Source organism: Meles meles, chromosome 7 (genome assembly GCF_922984935.1).
Source record: "Meles meles chromosome 7, mMelMel3.1 paternal haplotype, whole genome shotgun sequence".
NCBI lineage: Eukaryota > Metazoa > Chordata > Mammalia > Carnivora > Mustelidae > Meles > Meles meles.
The window spans coordinates 31,236,675-31,254,666 of NC_060072.1; the positions used below are offsets into that span (position 1 = coordinate 31,236,675).

The window sequence follows — 17,992 nt, forward strand, 5'->3', positions numbered from 1 at the left end:
TATTTGTAAAAACTGACAAATGTCCTGTTATATTACCAGATGTGGGAGTCTTAATTTTTTTTTTTTTAAGATTTTATGTATTTGACAGAGATCACAAGTAGGCAGAGAGACAGGCAGAGAGAGAGGAGGAAGCAGGCTCGCCTCTGAGCAGAGAGCTCAATGCGGGGCTTGATCCCAGGATCCTGGGATCATGACGTGAGCTGAAGGCGGAGGCTTTAACCCACTGAGCCACCCAGGTGCCCGGGAGTCTTAATTTTGAAGAAGAAAGTCATTCTTCCTTTATAGGATGAATCACTTAGGTACTATGGCTCCTGCTCCTTGACTTTTTAGAGCAGTAGTTACTGTGTGAGTATCTAGGAACCATGCAAAGCATTTTATTTGGATTCTGTCCTTTAATCATTACAAACCTAGGAGGTAATTATTTTTACCCCTGGTTTATTGATTAGGAAGCTGAGACCTAGTGATACGTAACCTGACCATCCTTACCTGGAAATAGGAAACTGAGTGGAGAAGTTCACATCCATAACTACCTGTCTTTGGAACACACAAACCTAGCTCATAATTTACAATGTCTTAATTTAAGATTTAAACGTCAACTGCGGTTTAAGAATTATCATTGTAAGAATTGTATTTCCGAGGTAGTAGTTGTCTTATGATTAAGAAGTGATCATGTTGTAGATGTTCTTTTAATCTGTTTTAATATTTTATTATTATTTCTGGAGGGAGATGAGTCCTTTAACTATTTAGGTATTTTTCACTGAGAAAAGACTCAGAAAAGTCTTGTAAAATTGTCATCTTAATTTTTTTTTTAAATCTCTGCGTTATCATTAAAAACAAACACCTTTGAGAACTAAAGACCGTTGTCTTGTTGCATTGCGTTGTTAGTATCAACAGGGGATGACTTATAAGGGAAACTAAAAAAGCAAAAAGCTTTTTCCTGAGTTATTTCTGAAAACCAGCATTACACTAAGTGGCTATACATGAGTGAGGTGGGATATTTAAATATAAGCATAGATACTCTTCCCCTCTCGCCCCCCAAAGCAGTGATTCTTAAGCTTATCTGGGTCTGATGAGACTCTGGAAACTGTGGACTCTTTCCCCAGAGACGTGCACTTAGGCACAACGTCTTACATACAGTAGCAAGGGAATCAGGAGTCACTGCTACGGTATTTTGATTCTTACCTTGCACTGAGGAGAAACAATTATTGAGACGGGGAAGGGTCTCGGCAAAGATGTCCAAGAAGCCACTGCCTGCATGAGATTTAGAGACCTCAATAACATTTGAGCCATGAGATCCAAAGATTTTAGATTAGTGATCTAGAGAAGGCATTAAGTGTTCTCACTTTGAGTTTTTTTCTTCTGAGTCCAAATACCTTTAGGACCTGGTATGAAGCCAGTATCTGTTTGGTGTCAAAAGACTTTTTCTTGGATGAGTTTTCAGCATTTCTGCATGCTTTTCCCTTAGGCGTTTGGTTTTGTTTTTGTGCTTCCCAGTGTCACTGAGCATGGTCAATCATAAAGATACCCAATGGGGCCCATCTAGTAGAATGAGCCCATCACAAAGTGACTTGTTTTTGCAGTTTTATGCATTTTACAATCTAGCATAGTATTGACATCCTCATACGCCAAACCACAAAAGCTCATTGGGATAATTTGGCTTTTGGCAAAATACACCATCAATTAACTTCCTTTTTGTTTTTTGTTTTTTGACCTGAACTTATTTTACCAGAATGGATTTGTTTTTAAAATCTATAGTTTTGATTACTCATCCATTTAACCCTCCCAATAGGCTACTTCCTTCAAATCTAAACCTCATTTCTAATTTTTTTGGCTTCCAGTCTCTAGATAAATATTTAATTCATGTTCAGCACTTTTCTAGTGGTCTTCTAAACTGTTCCTGGCCTCTGTTCTATCCTTGGTCCAATCCATACCTTCCAGACCAATCTTCCTGAATTTACTGTCCTGATTCCTCTGTGTTCAGTGTAGCACCACTACTTCCATGATGAAGGTAGGTCAGAATACATTTTTAGTAATTACCGAGTTCACTTCCTTTATTTCACGGACAAGTGGTAAAATTCGTCAGAGAGAAAATGAAGCAGAAGTGACTTGGTGGGTTTGGTGGTAGAACATGTCCTAGTGAACTTCACCGCCTCCCATTTGGCCTCCTTAGCCCAACATTTAAGTCCTTCTCTAATATGGTTTTGTTGACATATTTCCTGTTTCTTACGTTCAGGAACCTGATTTATCTTCCCAAGGTCTCCTGAACACACCTGTGCTTTCCCATGTCTTTGTCTTTGCATATGACCCCTTCTCCATCTAGAATGTCCCACTCTCTTGCATTTAATGTAAACTCATCTTTGTGTACATACCGTGCTTAAGCACCAAGTGTTTTAAATGAGTTGTTAGTCCTTATTTAGTCTTTATAAATTCCTTGGCTAGATTTTGTTATGATTCCCATATTACACATGTTGAAGTTAAAGCAGATTAAGTAACTTGCCAAGGTCTGAGTTAACATGCGGAAGGGCCTGGATCTAGCAGTGTGTCCCCAGAACCTGTCCCATGACTCCTCCATCAAACTAACTGAAAGGAACATCTTCTAAATCCCAAAGGTTCCCTCCCTCTACAGACTTTCTGTAATGATCAATGTCTATCAAAGAAGCTGAATTTATCACAAAGTTATCTGTGCTCTCTGAGGGCTCTTCAACACACTACCAAGTGCTTAGAAAGTCATACAATAATTCATGAAGCAGCCATAAAAATCTACAGCTTGACTTCTTAAGTTCTTTTCCGAATGTAACTGGAAAGGAGCCAATGTCAGCCAAGAGAGTGATGAAAGGAGACTGCTCTCTAGAGGACGGTGCTGAGCCAGGCATGGAGGGCCAGGTTTGTATCCTCCCTCCATTGGGAACTTCTGATGTCCGCTACCAGTTAGCCCTTCTGTGCCTCCATGTCTTCATCTATAAAATAGGCTTAATAGTATATATCTCATGAGGTTGTGGCAAAGACTGTATACATGAAAACGTGTTTTAAATTGCAGAGCACTTTTCAAAAACAGTATTTTCATCCCATTGGAAATTAAAATCTTAATAAATCAGTTTAAGGCAGAAATTATTATTATATACCGCCCTCCAAGTGTAAGGTATGGAGGTTTCAGTGTGTTTCAGTAAGCTGACTTCTTTCAACTGATTGTTTTTTAAAAGATTTTATTTATTTATTTGACAGAGAGAGAAAGAGAGATCACAAGTAGGCAGAGAGGCAGGCAGAGAGAGGCGGAGAAGCAGGCTTCCTGCTGAGCAGAGAGCCCATCATGGGGCTCGATCCCAGGACCCTGAGACCATGACCTGAGCTGAAGGCAGAGGCCCAACCCCTCCGAGCCACCCAGGCACCCCTCACTTTATATATAAATTACTAATAAAATGGAATTGGCCATATATCCCTTACATTTTTTTTTTAATGCTCCTTAGGTTTATGTATACTCAGGTCCTTAGCTTTCTGAATACCAATTCTGTCAGTTTTATATAGGTAGATATATAAAACGTAAATTCCTAAGGAGGGGCTAGATTGTCAAGCAGGTGATGTTCAGAACACCTGCCACTCCTTGTCCTGTTTCTCCATCTGGAGCGGCTTTAGTTTACATGGTTGGTTCATGACATAACGAAATTTTGCTGCTCAGTCTAATTCCGGTGTTTCTACCCGCAGAAATGTCAGCTGTCTTTGCCAGGAGGGCTTACCTAAAATGACTGGGTCATTTTGCTTTTCAAAGATGAGCATGAAGATCCAAAGACAAAGAAAATTTAGAAGCCTCATAGGAAATTTGACTGAGAGGAAGAAAGTACCCAGGACAAGCGTGCAGAGAGTAGAAGAAATGTGTAGTAGAACAGGAGTGGCAAGGGAGGCTCTCCTGTCTGAGATCTGAGTTCTAGTCCATACTTTACAAGCAGTAACTGTGGTCTGGTTAGTTACTTGACCTCTTTGAGCGTCAAGTTCCTCGTCTGTTCAATAGAGATAATATGTCACAGGGATTGGAAGACCAGATGTGATCATGTAACATAAGCCCTTGTCGAACACAGTACCTGGCGCGTGTTGAGAAAATATTAGGCTTGAGACTCAGGTGAGTGTAAGATGGTACCATTAGAGGGAGCATGGTCGTAAGCACAAAGGGATCAGTTACTACCTTGGCTTCCTTCTGACTCACTTAGGGCTTTGCCTGTATTCCTTTCTCACCAAATTTTTCTCAGATTCTAGAAGCTATTGGCATGGCCAGGAAGAAGCCTACAGATTATGTTATGGGAGACTTGTCAGAGGTGACCTGGCCCAGCAAGCATGAACTAGATCTAGCTTAAGATGGGGAAGAGCAAAGATTTCAGACAAAGGATGAAGGGAAAAATCTGCAAAAGTAAGGTAGACTTACTAAAGACGTAATAGTGCGAAATCACTTTTTTGCACCGTATATTGTCTTAAGACTCATAGTCTAAATCAGTTGTTGGCTATATGTAGCTGGAAATTTGCATTTGTGGTGGTATGAGAGAGCTGGTACTATATGTGGGAAAGGAGATAAGGGAAACTAGAACTCCGTGACATGCCAGGATCTATACCTGGGAAGTCAGTTGCCAGTATATCCCTCAATACAGCGAATGGATCATCTATGATGTGTTTGGCACATGAAGTTATCTCAGTTTGTAAGTTGACTATTTGACATGGGTACTTTCATCTCCCATTTTATAGATGAGAGAAAGAAACCAATGTACAGAATTTATCCTGATTTTGATCGTTGTATGATTGTTACGTAAGAGAATATATAAAGTATTAAGGGTTGATGGGATATCAAATTACCAAATAAATCCCAAATTGTTCAGAGAAAAAAGTTCTTTGTTCTGTACTTACTACAAAAGAATTTGTGACTTTTTTCAAAATAAAAACAAAATAAGAAAAATTAAAACAACAACAAAAGAACCCCAAAGTACAGAATTTAGATTTCGTTCTAGATCAGGTGTTTGTTCAACACATGCCACAGTGACTGATGAAAACATGTTAGATATTTTTAAAAAGCCTTTTAAAGAAGCTAGGTAGACATTTGAGACATTTCTAATGTTCAGGCCTATGTAAGCAGATTACGTTATCTCACAGAACTGAATCTCTACAAATTATTTAAGTTAGAAAGCATTTGCATTTCATGAGTAGTAGTGTTCTTTTGAGGTTTCACTAACATTTTTTTCTAGGATCAAGTTCTCAAACTTGTATCAGAATCACCTGGAGGACTTAAGATTCAGTAGGGCGATGTGGCCTGAGAGTTTGCATTTTTAGTGGTTCCCTGGTGATGTTGATATAGCACTTTGAGAACAACTGACCAAAAAAACCAAAACAAAACATTGTATTGCTGATTCTTTGGTGAAACAGTAGGAGAACAGTCCTGGAAGGGAATTCCAAGATCACAGATAGAAACTGAAATTTAGATGCTTCCAAAACCCACTGGATTATACTTATTACTGAATTTGGGGACTAAAAGACTTGTATTATTACTATATTTTTGGAGAGTGCTTTTGATTACAAAAGGAAATCAAGAAAAGGTAAATATTGAAATGCAGTGATAATTTAAAAATAATATAATAGGTTTGTGTGTATTTTTCTCCCACTAAAAACAATATTAATTGTTATGTATGAATTTTCTCATGGATTTTTTCCTTTCTCTCCCCCCCCCCCCCCTTCTTGGTCTCTGTAGGTGGCAAATCTTCCAAAAGACTATAAGATAGCCCTCAAATATGTCCCCGGGATGGATGTTTTGGTGAGTAAAATGCACATTTCTGAGTTCCTTTTTAGTAGCTGATAAAAGGGATGGGATCATTTTATTGAGACAGGGAATTATCGCCCATTTAGAAGTTAGCTCATGGTCAGTATTTGAAGAAAGTATCCTTGGAATTCAACTTGCATGGTTTTATTTTTGTTTTATCCTCAAGTAACTGCTAAACTTTACTTATGGGTAAGCTTTTCAGTACATGTTGTCTTAGACCTGTTACTTCTAAAGTAAATAAGATCATCTTCCTTAGAGCTAGCCACAGATTGCTCTTTCTTGTAGCTTCCTTCTAAAAGCTTGAGTGTGAAATTAGGCAAATTCTTTGCATATTCTGCGAATGTCCTTTATTTATAAGTCTTTTTCCTATTTAATTTGAGACCACCATGTATTAGTCAATAGATTTTGAGAAATTTACAATATAAATAGGAGGTTATGATTATAAATATGCTTTTATTACTGCAACCAAGAAATTTTAATTATTTTTCTGATTACAAATTACCAGAATTCATACATGAGAAATCTTGCAAGCATAGAGATGCCTACATACCCACCACGTAGCTTGTTAAATCTTACCGTGGCGCAGCATTTGCTTCAAATCTATTTTCTAGTGAAACATTATACATATTACTCAAGGCCCTTGTATGGCCTCTTTCTTGTCTCCACGAATCACCACTTTGTTCTTATACACAATTTGACTATTAGGATCAAGTCTTCCGACCTGGAATTTTCATCCCACTGCATGTTTTCACGGCTTGGTGTGAGGATAGCGTCCTCTGGGGTCGTGCTAGGGCAACAACGTGAAGTAGCTCCACCTGCTCTTTTCCATTTACTGCAAATCTGTACTCATAAGGAAGTTACTGTATTTTTTGCACAATTTCATACTTAATAGCATTAATACCATATTTGCCACTTTGCAACTTCTGTTTTGCAACACATGTTTGACAGGGGCTGAGCCGTGTTGATTCATTTTAACTGCTGTATTGTATTCCTTGAGTTAAACTTAAAATCATTTGGGTGACTCTGTAGGTAGACCTCTTTCCATGACTTATGGAATACTTATTACAGACCCACTTGGTGCAAGCTATCTCAGGCTTTGCATACTTTTTGTGGATTAGCCAACCGATCCATTGTTACCAGTTGAATTATGTTAAGCCCATCGCTAAGTGCTTATGCTTAAAAAGTCTTTCAAAGACCGACTCTAAGACTGTCATTTCAAGAGAAAGTCCAAGGCCTATTTCTTTTCCGTAGGAAAGTAAGCATTTAAGTTAGCGTGAGCTATCTAAAGTTTCTTAGAATGTGTCTCTTCATGCTGAACCGGATAGCCTCAAGTCTAGGTCAGTGTCTGTCTCGTTGAATTAGGGGGTGTTCTCGGGAGATAGGAATGTAAAATCATAGCAGACTGGAAGTTAATTTGTCTAATCATTCAGTTACTCAGGGAAAAAGCACAGCATTTGTTTAGGAAAAAAAGAGGAGCCAGCACCTTACCAGATACTTTAAGAAACAAACACATCACCTAGCCTTGTGTGCAAAGCGCTTTAATAATAACTAAGTGAGGGGGATGAAAGGGGCCTTTTTATAATGTGGGGTGTTTTTTTTTTGTTTTTGTTTTTTTTAAATTTTCAAAATGATTTCACATATTTATCTCCTTGGATGTTTAGAAAAACCCTTCCAGGAAGGCAAGATAGCTACCATAATCTGTGTGATTTCTGTTTTACAAATTGACACACTGAGATTTGCAAGAATTTCACTGAAGGTTATATAACTAAAAAGTGGCACTCTTAAAAAAGAAACTTCAGGGTGGGAGTTCGGGTGAGCCTGGTGGTGGGTATTACGGAGGGTACATATTGAATGGAGCACTGAGTGTGGTGCATAAACAATGAATGCTGGAACACTGAAAAGAAATTTAAAAAATACGTTAAAGGGGTGCCTGGGTGGCACAGTGGGTTAAAGCCTCTGCCTTCGGCTCAGGTCATGATCTCAGGGTCCTGGGATCGAGCCCCGCATCAGGCTCTCCGCTCGGCAGGGAGCCTGCTTCCTCCTCTCTCTCTGTCTGCCTCTCTCTCTGCCTGCCTCTCTGCCTGCTTGTGATCTCTCTCTCTCTGTCAAATAAATAAATAAAATCTTTAAAAAAAATACATTAAAAAAAAAGAAACTTGAGGTCATCTGACATTTAACCTTGGGTTACAGTATATGAGTATCTAAATAATTACAATAGCAAGGGCAAGTGAAGGTATTCTTTTTTTTAAATTTTTAAATTATTATTATTATTATTATTTTTAATTATTTGAGAGAGGCAGAGGGAGTGAAAAAGGGAGAAGCAGACTGAGCAGGGAGCCTGGTGTGAGGCTCAATCCCAGAAACCCTGAGATCATGACCTAAACTGAAGGCAGACACTTAACTGACTCAGCCACCCAGGGGCCCCAAGGAAAGGTGTTCTAAATGAAACATTTAAGTAATAAAGATGTCCTCTGCCCTGACTGGTGAAGCATTTAGTTGTGTGATTGCCAAACTGACTCAAAGAAATCATGCAGCTTAGTGTTAAACTGAAAATAACAAAATAGATTATTTTGTGCTGGTATAATCATAGATTATGCTAAATCACAGTTTTCAGTATGGGCTGGTGGTAGCAAGAGCCAAACTTGTAAAAATAAAGCTGATTCATTGCCACATTTTTTTCTCGTGTTTCTGTAATTGAGAAAAGTCCACTATTATTTGATCTTGGCATACTGTCCTGGCACGACTGGAGAAACTTTGTTCTTGGCTACCATAATTGGCAAGAAAAATAAGCCCGTGCAGAAGGCTTTGGGCAGAAACTGGTCCTAGGCTTTGTTTTACCTTTATTTTAAAACGTGAGTTTCTGCCAAGACCCAGAGGAGTTTCCCAGTGGAGAGGCCAGTGATGATTTGTCAGGGGTCAGAGTCCCAGCTGCCTTATCTTTTGTTTCTAAACAATAGAGGGCAGAGTAGGAATCAGAATGGATACCAGAAAGATTCTCCCCGGCCAAAGCAATAAAACTCCGCCTGAGGCACCAGGCAGAAGAAGGTTCTAGAATTGTAAACAGTTCATTGTCATTGTCATGCTTTTGCTTTAAAAATCTGCTAAATACTCCTGAATATTTAGGGAGCTACTTTTCCAAGAAACCTCCTAGAAAATTACCTAGCGGATTCTCACAGATAGCAGGGTGTAACCAACCAGTCGGTGTTTAAATCTGATGATAATTACCAATTCTATTTTAAACTCTTGAAACTATAATATTGCCAGACAGTTAGGATTTTAAGTCACTAACCGTAAAAATCCCAACTTAAAATCCTAAACATTTCTTGATCCTTCCATTCACCAGTAATGTTACCACAGAAACACCAAAAACTGTGTTGCTGAATTTGTGTCACACGTCTGTAGTCATTCAATGTTTATAAAATGAGATAAACTATGACTTGCTTATTTATTTGAATTATATTATTATTATTATATTATTGAGTTATATTATTTATTTATTTTTTTTTAAGTTTTTTTTTTTGTTTTTTTTTTTTTATTTATTTGACAGAGAGAGAGAGAGATCACAAGTAGGCAGAGAGGCAGGCAGAGAGAGAGGAGGAAGCAGGCTCCCTGCGGAGCAGAGAGCCCGATGCGGGGCTCCATCCCAGGACCCTGAGATCATGACCTGAGCCGAAGGCAGCGGCTTAATCCACTGAGCCACCCAGGCGCCCTTGAGTTATATTATTTAAGAAAAAAATGATCAGTTTTATATATTCATCAGTTTTAACTTTTTATTCAGGAATAATTTCAAATATACAGCAAAGTTATAAGCATATTCTTTTTTTTTTTTTCTTTTTAAAGATTTTATTTATTCATTTGACAGACAGAGATCACAAGTAGGCAGAGAGAGGAAGGGAAGCAGGCTCCCCGCTGAGCAGAGAGCCGGATGCGGGGCTCGATCCCAGGACCCTGGGACCATGACCTGAGCTGAAGGCAGAGGCTTTAACCCACTGAGCCACCCAGGCGCCCCAGTTATAAGCATATTCTAAGAACACTCACAAACTCTGTAATCCATATTCATCTGTTTTTAACATTTTGCCTTATTTGCTTTACTAAATGCTTGCTTTCTGTGCGCAGGTGTGTGTTATTTTTCTAAACTCATTGAGTCACTTGTATACTTAATTGCTGTTTATACCTAAATACTTAAGTGTGTATTTCCTAAGTAAAGGATTTTCTCTTACATAACTATAGTATGGTTGTCAGTTTTAATAAATGTAGCAATAACAAAAATGCTTAAATCTATTGGCTGTATATCAGTTTTATCAAAATTTTCTTTTCTTTTTTTTTTTTTTTAAGTATTTCTTTCCCCCAGTACAAGATCCAATCTAGGATAATGATTTCCTTTTTTGACATTATGTGTGATAGACAGAACAATGGCTCCCCCAAGATGTCCCAGGCTGTGAATATATCTATCTTTTACATGGTAAAAGGGACTTTGCAGATGTAATTAAGGATTTGGGGGATGGGAAGCTTATCTGGGATTATCCAGATGGGTGTGGTCTAATCTCCTGAATCCTTATAAGAAGGAAGCAAGAGTGTGAGAGTCAGAGAGAATGATTAAAAGATGTTGAACTGTTGACTTTGAAAATGGGGTAAGGGGCCACAGGCCAAGGGATGCAAGTAGTTTCCAGAAGCTGGAAAAGGCAGGCTCCTGGGTGACTCAGTTGATTAAGTGTCTCCGTTTAGCTCAGGTATGATCCCAGGGTTCTAGGATTGAGCCAGAGCTCTCTGGTTAGTGGGGAGTCTGCTTCTCCCTGTTCTTCTGCCCCTCCCCTAGCCCTTACTCTTTCACTCTCCCTCCATCTCAAATAAATAAAATCTTAAAATAAAATAGAAGCTGGAAAAAGCAAGGAAAGGAATTCTCTTGAAGAGCCCCTAAAAGAAACCCAGACGGCATGAACACCTTGATTTGAGCCTAGTAAGACCTGTGTTAGATTTCTGACCTCAGGAATGATAAAATAATAAATTTGTGCTGTTTTAAGCCCACTAAGCTTGTGTAAGCTAATATCTCCTGTCTCTTTACTCTGCTTTAAAAGCTCCTCAGCCTTTCTTTTGTCTCTATGACATTAAAATTTAAAGTAACACAACCATCCCCTTTAAGTAAAATGTGTGTCTTTGAAACATTTGATTGATGTTCCTTAATGATTATATTCAGATTATGTATTTGAAGCCATGATGCTACATAAGTGATGAAATGTCCTTAGGTTATCCCACCCAGAGGCACACAGGGTCCATCTTCCCCTCAAGGTGCTTAAAGAGATCCGCTGGTGAAGATGTTCCACTAGTTCTATGTATTTACTCATTAGCAACGCATGAGAAATATTTGAGGGAGATGTTTTAAGACCATGCACAGTTCCTCATCAAAGTTTCTCCCCCAAATTTAGCATCTATTGATGATTTTAAGATTTTTTATTTATTTATTTGACAGAGATCACAAGTGGGCAGAGAGGCAGGCAGAGAGAGAGGGGGAAGCGGCTCCCTGCCGAGCAGAGAGCCCGATGCCGGGCTTGATCCCAGGAGCCTGGGATCATAACTTGAGCCTAAGGCAGAGACTTAGGCGCCCAGGCAACCCTATTGATGATTCTTACCCAAACCCTTCTTTACTGTATGTCATGTCAGTTTTTAATAATTTTTTTTTAAGATTTTATTTATTAATTTGATAGAGATCACAAGTAGAGAGGCAAGCTGCCTGCTGAGCAGAGAGCCCAAGGCGGGGCTCGATCCCAGGACCCTAGGATCATGACCTGAGCCGAAGACAGAGGCTTTAACCCACTGAGCCACCCAGGTGCCCAGTTTTTAATTATTTTTAAAGGCAAGGTTAAACAAAGAAGTCATTGGGAATATGTAACCTCATTCTAACCATAATCCTCCAGGCCACCTTCCCCCTGCAGCCCCCTGCCCCAGGTGTGCAGGATTCCAAGTCTCCGGTCTTCCTGCCTTCTTTTGCCGGGCTTTGCTGCCTCTGGGCTCTTCCCATCTCCCTTGCCATTCCAGGACTTCTCATTTGAGGTTTTGACTCTTCATGAGTAGACACAACTGATTAAACAAGCAAACACACACCTAATTGTTTTACCCTTCCCTCTTTCTATACTTTGAATGCCAGAGTTCTTAGGAAACAGAAAAAAGGAGCTCCTGAAACCAGGCCTCCGAGACCCTCATTGTGTGGCACCTTTCCAAACCCTCTACCAGCCCCACGTCCTCACCGGTTCCCTGTGGCCCCTGTTCCTCTGCACGTGGTGAGACCTTTGATTCCAGTAACTCAGACTCTTGGTTTCATTTTCACTTCTGTAAGGGAGCCTTCCTTTTCCTCCTTGATGAAGCCAAGGCCTCAGTTGGAAACTCCTTTGTGACCGTCTTCAAAGAACAGTTTCCCGTTTATTTGTAGATTTACTTAATTGATAACCTTCTGCTTAGACCTGTAAACTTCATGAGGACAGGGATTGTCTATGTTTGCTCTGTTTTTATAGCATCAGTGCCTAATGACTGATAGCCACTTAATGAATAACTTGCTGAGAGAAAGTGAAGAAGGAGAAAAGTTCTCATGTAATCTCTGGTTATTCCCCTAAGGCACAAATTTGACCTGGATGGAGTCCACAGGATTACTGTGAGATGAGTGCCTATAACGCCTCACACAATACCAGCACCTCAGCATTATTGCCCTTCTTTTTTTAGATATATGTACATTTTATTAAAAATCTTATGCAGGGGCGCCTGGGTGGCTCAGTGGGTTAAAGCCTCTGCCTTCGGCTCAGGTCATGATCTCAGAGTCCTGGGATCGAGCCCTGCATCGGGCTCCCTGCTCAGCAGGGAGCCGGCTTCCTCCTCTCTCTGCCTGCCTCTCTGCCTACTTGTGATCTCTGTCTGTCAAATAAATAAATAAAATCTTTAAAAAAAAAATTTATGCATAAGGTATTATGCAATTTTTAGGAATCAGGGTTTCCTTGAAGCTCCTATTAAACTACTTTCATTGAGGGCACCTGGGTGGCTCAGTGGGTTAAAGCCCTGCCTTCGGCTCAGGTCATGATCTCAGGGTCCTGGGATCGAGTCCCCAATCAGGCTCTCTGCTCAGTAGGGAGCCTGCTTCACCCCTCCTCCCCCCACCCATTGCCTCTCTGCCTGCTTGTGATCTCTCTCTGTCAAATAAATAGATAAAATCTTTAAAAAAATAAAGAATAAACTACTTTTCATGGAGTCTTTTCTGTATTCAAGGACTTTCTCATTGTTCCAGTCACTGAAGGCTGAACACCCAATTCCTGAATCTGATGTCCATGACTCTTCCTAATCTTGCCTCATCTTGTTATCTTTTATTTCCCAACACAAACCTGCCACCCCAGGAAGATGCATCCCTTTCTCCTAAAACTACCGTGCTTGGGGAACCTGGGTGGCTCAGTGGGCTAAGACTCTGTCTTTGGCTCAGGTCATGATCTCAGGGTCCTGGGATCGAGCCCCGCATAGGCTCTTTGCTTAGCAGGGAGCCTGCTTCCTCTTTTCTCTCTGCCTGCCTCCCTGCCTACTTGTGATCTCTCTCTGTCAAATAAGTAAATAAAATCTTTCAAAAATAAATAAATAAAAAATAAAATTACCGTGCTTATTCTCAACTCCAGGACTTCGCTCAGTGCTACTTCCCTTTGCCACGAATGCCCTTTCCTCTTCCATCCACTCATTCTGGTTCTACTGCACAATCATGCAGTATCTTGCCCCTGAAAGCAACCTCATGATCCTCTTCATCCGAGGCCAGGAGGTGATCCCCCTTTCTCCCCAGGGCCATCTCCTACTGTTCGAGACCCTGCTCTCTTCTCTGGAGAAACTAGCATTACCCCCTGCTCTGCTTGACTCGGGGAGACACGGTGGTCAGTAACACCAACATGATATCTGGTCTGTGGACCCTACCTTTTAGCTCATCATCTCTGCATTTTTATAGAATTTGTCCATTTTGGATACCTATTCATTCTGATCGTATATGGCTTACAGAGCTGTTTAGAATTGTATGTGTTATGTATTTATCTCAATGTGTTGTGAGAAATAATTAAGATCGGAAAAGCCCAAGATATAGGATATATACATTTGTTAGATGCTACCATTATTTTGTCATGCTTTCTCTTTTTACTGTTTTATTTAGGGATTTATTTAGGAAAGATTAGGGATCAAATCTTTCACTCCTCTGTATTTCTTTGCCATTCAAGGAGGTAGGTGTTACTCAAAAAACTGCTCACCAATAAACATTTAACTGTTGTCAAAATATGTCCCGATTTCCAGATGTTAAAGGAGTCCATCTTACTTTGGTAAGTTCTTTGGTTCTTTGGTTCTCACTAACAGTAATGAACTGAAACTTAAAGAAGGAAAGCAAAAAAAAAAAAAAAAAAAATTCTAGTTATAAGGATGCTGAAGAACAGCATTCTTGTAAAAGGGCAAGGATGTGGCCAGGCTTCATGAAGGGACTCCAGCCAGGACTGGAAAACTACCGGGTTTCCCTTTTCCTCTCTGAGTCTCTGCATCTCTGCCTTATGCTGTTCTGTCTGTGCAGAATTTCTTTGTGTTCCAGTCACCTGGTGAAACGTAGCTACCCCAGACTCCCAACTTTATATATCTGCAATTGTGGTGCTGTTCAGAGACGGCTTAGTTTCTATTACCTACCGGTTTGGGGGAGGGACTTTACGATTGTTCCAACTGGCTGAGGATCTACCATTATCTAGTCAGGCCATAGGGCAAGTTTCCTAGTTGTTTGTAGGGATCCTGAGGCTCAGCCCCTAGGATTAGAAGTACTTCCTATAGAAACAGATTAAATCCTCCAAGTAGATACTGTACTTACCTACTTCTACTTCCTATATAGAAAGAAAGTATTTTTTTTTAATGAATAGGTATAAAATGTTAAATGAATAAAATATAACATTAAATACTATTTTTAAGTAGCTCTTTTGTGTACTCAAGCTACAGGACCCATCTTAGTGATTGTATGAAGACACTCTTCAGAATAGCTAGACCATTACTGTCTGGTAGAAACTTAATGGAAGCCATACGTGTAATCTTAAAAATTGTTCAGTGGCCACATTAAAAAAAAAAAAAAGTAAAAAGGAACAGGGGAATAAGTAAAATAGTTTTTATTGCAATATATCCAAAATAACATTTTACCTTCTCAAAATAAATGGAATATTTTAAATATTTTCATATTCAAAATCCACTATGTATTTCACACATATAGCACACTTCAATGCACACATTAAATTTTCATCAGAAATGTTTACTCCATGTTTAGATTTTCATAAAATTTACAATTGAAAGTGCAGATTCATGTAACTGAGTTTTTCCAAATATACTTAAAAGTTTTCCAGGCCTGGGGCAGCTGGTGTGGCTTGGTCAGTTGAGCATCTCACTCTTGATTCGGGCTCCTGTGGTGATCTCAGAGTTGTGAGATCGAGCCTCGCGTGGGTCTCCATGCCCAGCACAGAGTCTGCTTGAGATGCTCTCTCTCCCCTCCCTTTGCCCCTCCTCCAGCTTGCATGTGCTTTCTAAATAAATAAATAAAATCTTCAAAAAAACACACTTCTTCCATTGTATTGATTTTTTACTTTAAACAGGTTAAGTAAAATTAAAATTTAATGCTTTAATCAGCCAAGCTACAGTTTGATTGTTAAGTAGCCGCACGGGATAATAGCCCCCTGTTTTGGCTAGTACAGATTAGACAGACCCCGGTATTTTATGGAGAAACGTGAAGCCCTGAATAGATTAAGTGACTTGACTAAAATCCACAAAGTGTGTTAATAGTTGGGACTAGACAGTGAGCTTCTCGTCCATCATTTCTGCCCTTACCTGGCCATGCCATTCCTTCGTCATTGTGTCATTTTGGGTCAGGATCAGAGACCATTTATAGGCCTGCCCTGGGAAATACATATTTATAGTGTTTGGGCTGATTACCAGCTTAATCAGATTGAGGTTTCTATATCACTTTAATCCAAGCAAGAACGTGAAAGTCAGATGCCTGAAGAGAATACTGAAGACCCAAATGAATTGTTTAGGCAGAAGACCAAAATAAATCATGATAAAAATCCAGCTCCTCCAAAAGGTAGTTAAGACTTTAGAGATTCCACACCAGCATCAGGAGCACAGACTGTTTTGCAAAGTGCTTTTATAGAAATGTTTGAAATTTGCCTGCCATGGAATGTTTGAGAGTAGCAGGGGAGTGTGTTCTCCAGCCCTAAGAGTAAATACTAGAAGGAGAATAAAGAAAGTCCACTAAAGACACTAGACATTTGCTGTCTGGGTGTGACAATTGGCTCGGAGAAATTTATTTTCATCAGTAGGACTCTGAATTCATTGAACTGACACAGAAAGAGCCATTTCCACTCCCCAGAGCTCTCTTAGTTGAGTCGAAGGACCAGTATGCATGGTCCAGATGCGAGACGGTGAGACTCATGGTTACCTTTGTAGAAAGCAAATACCACAACTGTCCGTGCTTTGTACCACTGATGAAAGAACTAGGTGAGTCCTGGCGTTCTAATGTTTCTGTTTTACATTTATTGTACAGCCTGAACAAAACACTTCACGGCTCTAGGTCTTGGTTTTCCCATTTCTGAAATTGGTGGGACTGGAGCAGGTGGTCTTCAGCATTCCTTCCAGATCTTAACTCTTGTGATTCTCAATGGCATGGTTCTACGTTCTTTGGATTTCTCAGCCTGGAGGTAAATGCCAGAAGCACAAGAGGAAAGAAAGGAATGCTTCGTGCCTTGGGCATTCATACCTCTAATTCTGACTAGACTGAGGTTTCACACACACACACACACACACACACATTAAAGCAAAGAAAACTAAAACAATGTAACTGGGCAGTAAGGCTGGTAATCAGATTAGTTGGATTAGAAGACTAGGTGCATGCTGTGGATATTCCTCAGAGGGCTTATGGTTTATGAGTCAGGGCTTTTCTCCCTGAGAATCTCTAATGGAGTCATTATCCCAGCTCCTTTGTAGGGAACTCTCACAATATAGATACCTGCATTAGGACCACTAAGGAAGGGCACAGGTCTCTCTATACTTAGAGCTACCAAATGGAGAGTAGCGCCAACTATGCGTGAAGAAATGTTATAGTATGTTTTGTCCAGTGAAAGCTAATGGTGACTGCTCTTAGAGACTCCCTGTGCATCTAAGTCTGATGCAGAATAATGTGTCAACTTCTTTTAGATTATAAACCAGAACAATTTCTTGAAAGAAGCAGGGGATGGAGAAGAGAAAGGCATGCCAGACTGAGCAAGTCCCCAGGACATTTGTAAAGCACACAGTTTCAGCCAGGGTCTCGAATGTATCAGTTCTGGGACTGCAGAGGTGTTATATCACATACCATATAGTATTTATTTTATATGCTCATATAGGACTCACTTTAAATTTATGTGTGGTTTTAGAAGGTGCATAGATATTTTCATTATTAGTCTTTGGAAGCAGTCCTATTCCTAGTTATGTTTAGAATGCTTTATTTTTTTTTTTAATATTTTATTTATTTGACAGAGAGAGATCACAAGTTGGCAGATAGGCAGGCAGAGAGAGAAGGGGAAGCAGGTTCCCTGCTGAGCAGAGAGCCCAATGCGGGTCTCAGTCCCAGGACCCTGAGATCGTGACCTGAGCCGAAGGCAGAGGCTTAACCCACTGAGCCACCCAGGCGCCCCATGTTTAGAATGCTTTTAAGTATAGTAGTTTTTATATCTTTTATTTCATCATTTACTTAAATCATTAACTTGGTCATGGTACTTTAAAATCCCTTAGGGAGGGAAGTTTACAGCTTTTTTTTCAAAGATTTTATTTATTTATTTGACAGAGAAAGATGCAGGGAGAGAGGGAACACAAGCAGGGGGAGTGGGAGAGAGAGAAGCAGGCTTCCTGCCAAGCAGGGAGCCCAATAGGAGGCTCGATCCCAGGACCCCAGGATCATGACCTGAGCAGAAGGCATATGCCTAACCATCTGAGCCATCTGGGAGCCCCAGGAAGTTTTCATCTTTTAAACAAATCTTCAGTGGTGATGGCATGATAGCAGGTCGATGAATTGATTCAGTTAGTATTTTAGAATGATACATATTACATAGGAATTGAAAGCATGTTTTTCCAGTAGTCTTAGCCAGAGTTGCTGTAATTAACCCAGCAAATATAAGACAGAAGCTACTAGGAAAGAAGATAAGAAATTGA

At 39.9% G+C, this 17,992-nt stretch overlaps 1 protein-coding gene across 1 annotated transcript in view; it reads left to right on the forward strand.

Moving 5' to 3' along the window:
* Positions 1-17,992, forward strand: part of KITLG (KIT ligand) — an 85,666-nt gene that overhangs the window by 40,342 nt on the left and 27,332 nt on the right. The window contains exon 3 of the mRNA XM_046013802.1: positions 5,720-5,782. Within this exon, the coding sequence (XP_045869758.1) occupies positions 5,720-5,782 (63 nt within the window). The remainder of the gene's footprint in view (positions 1-5,719; positions 5,783-17,992) is intronic.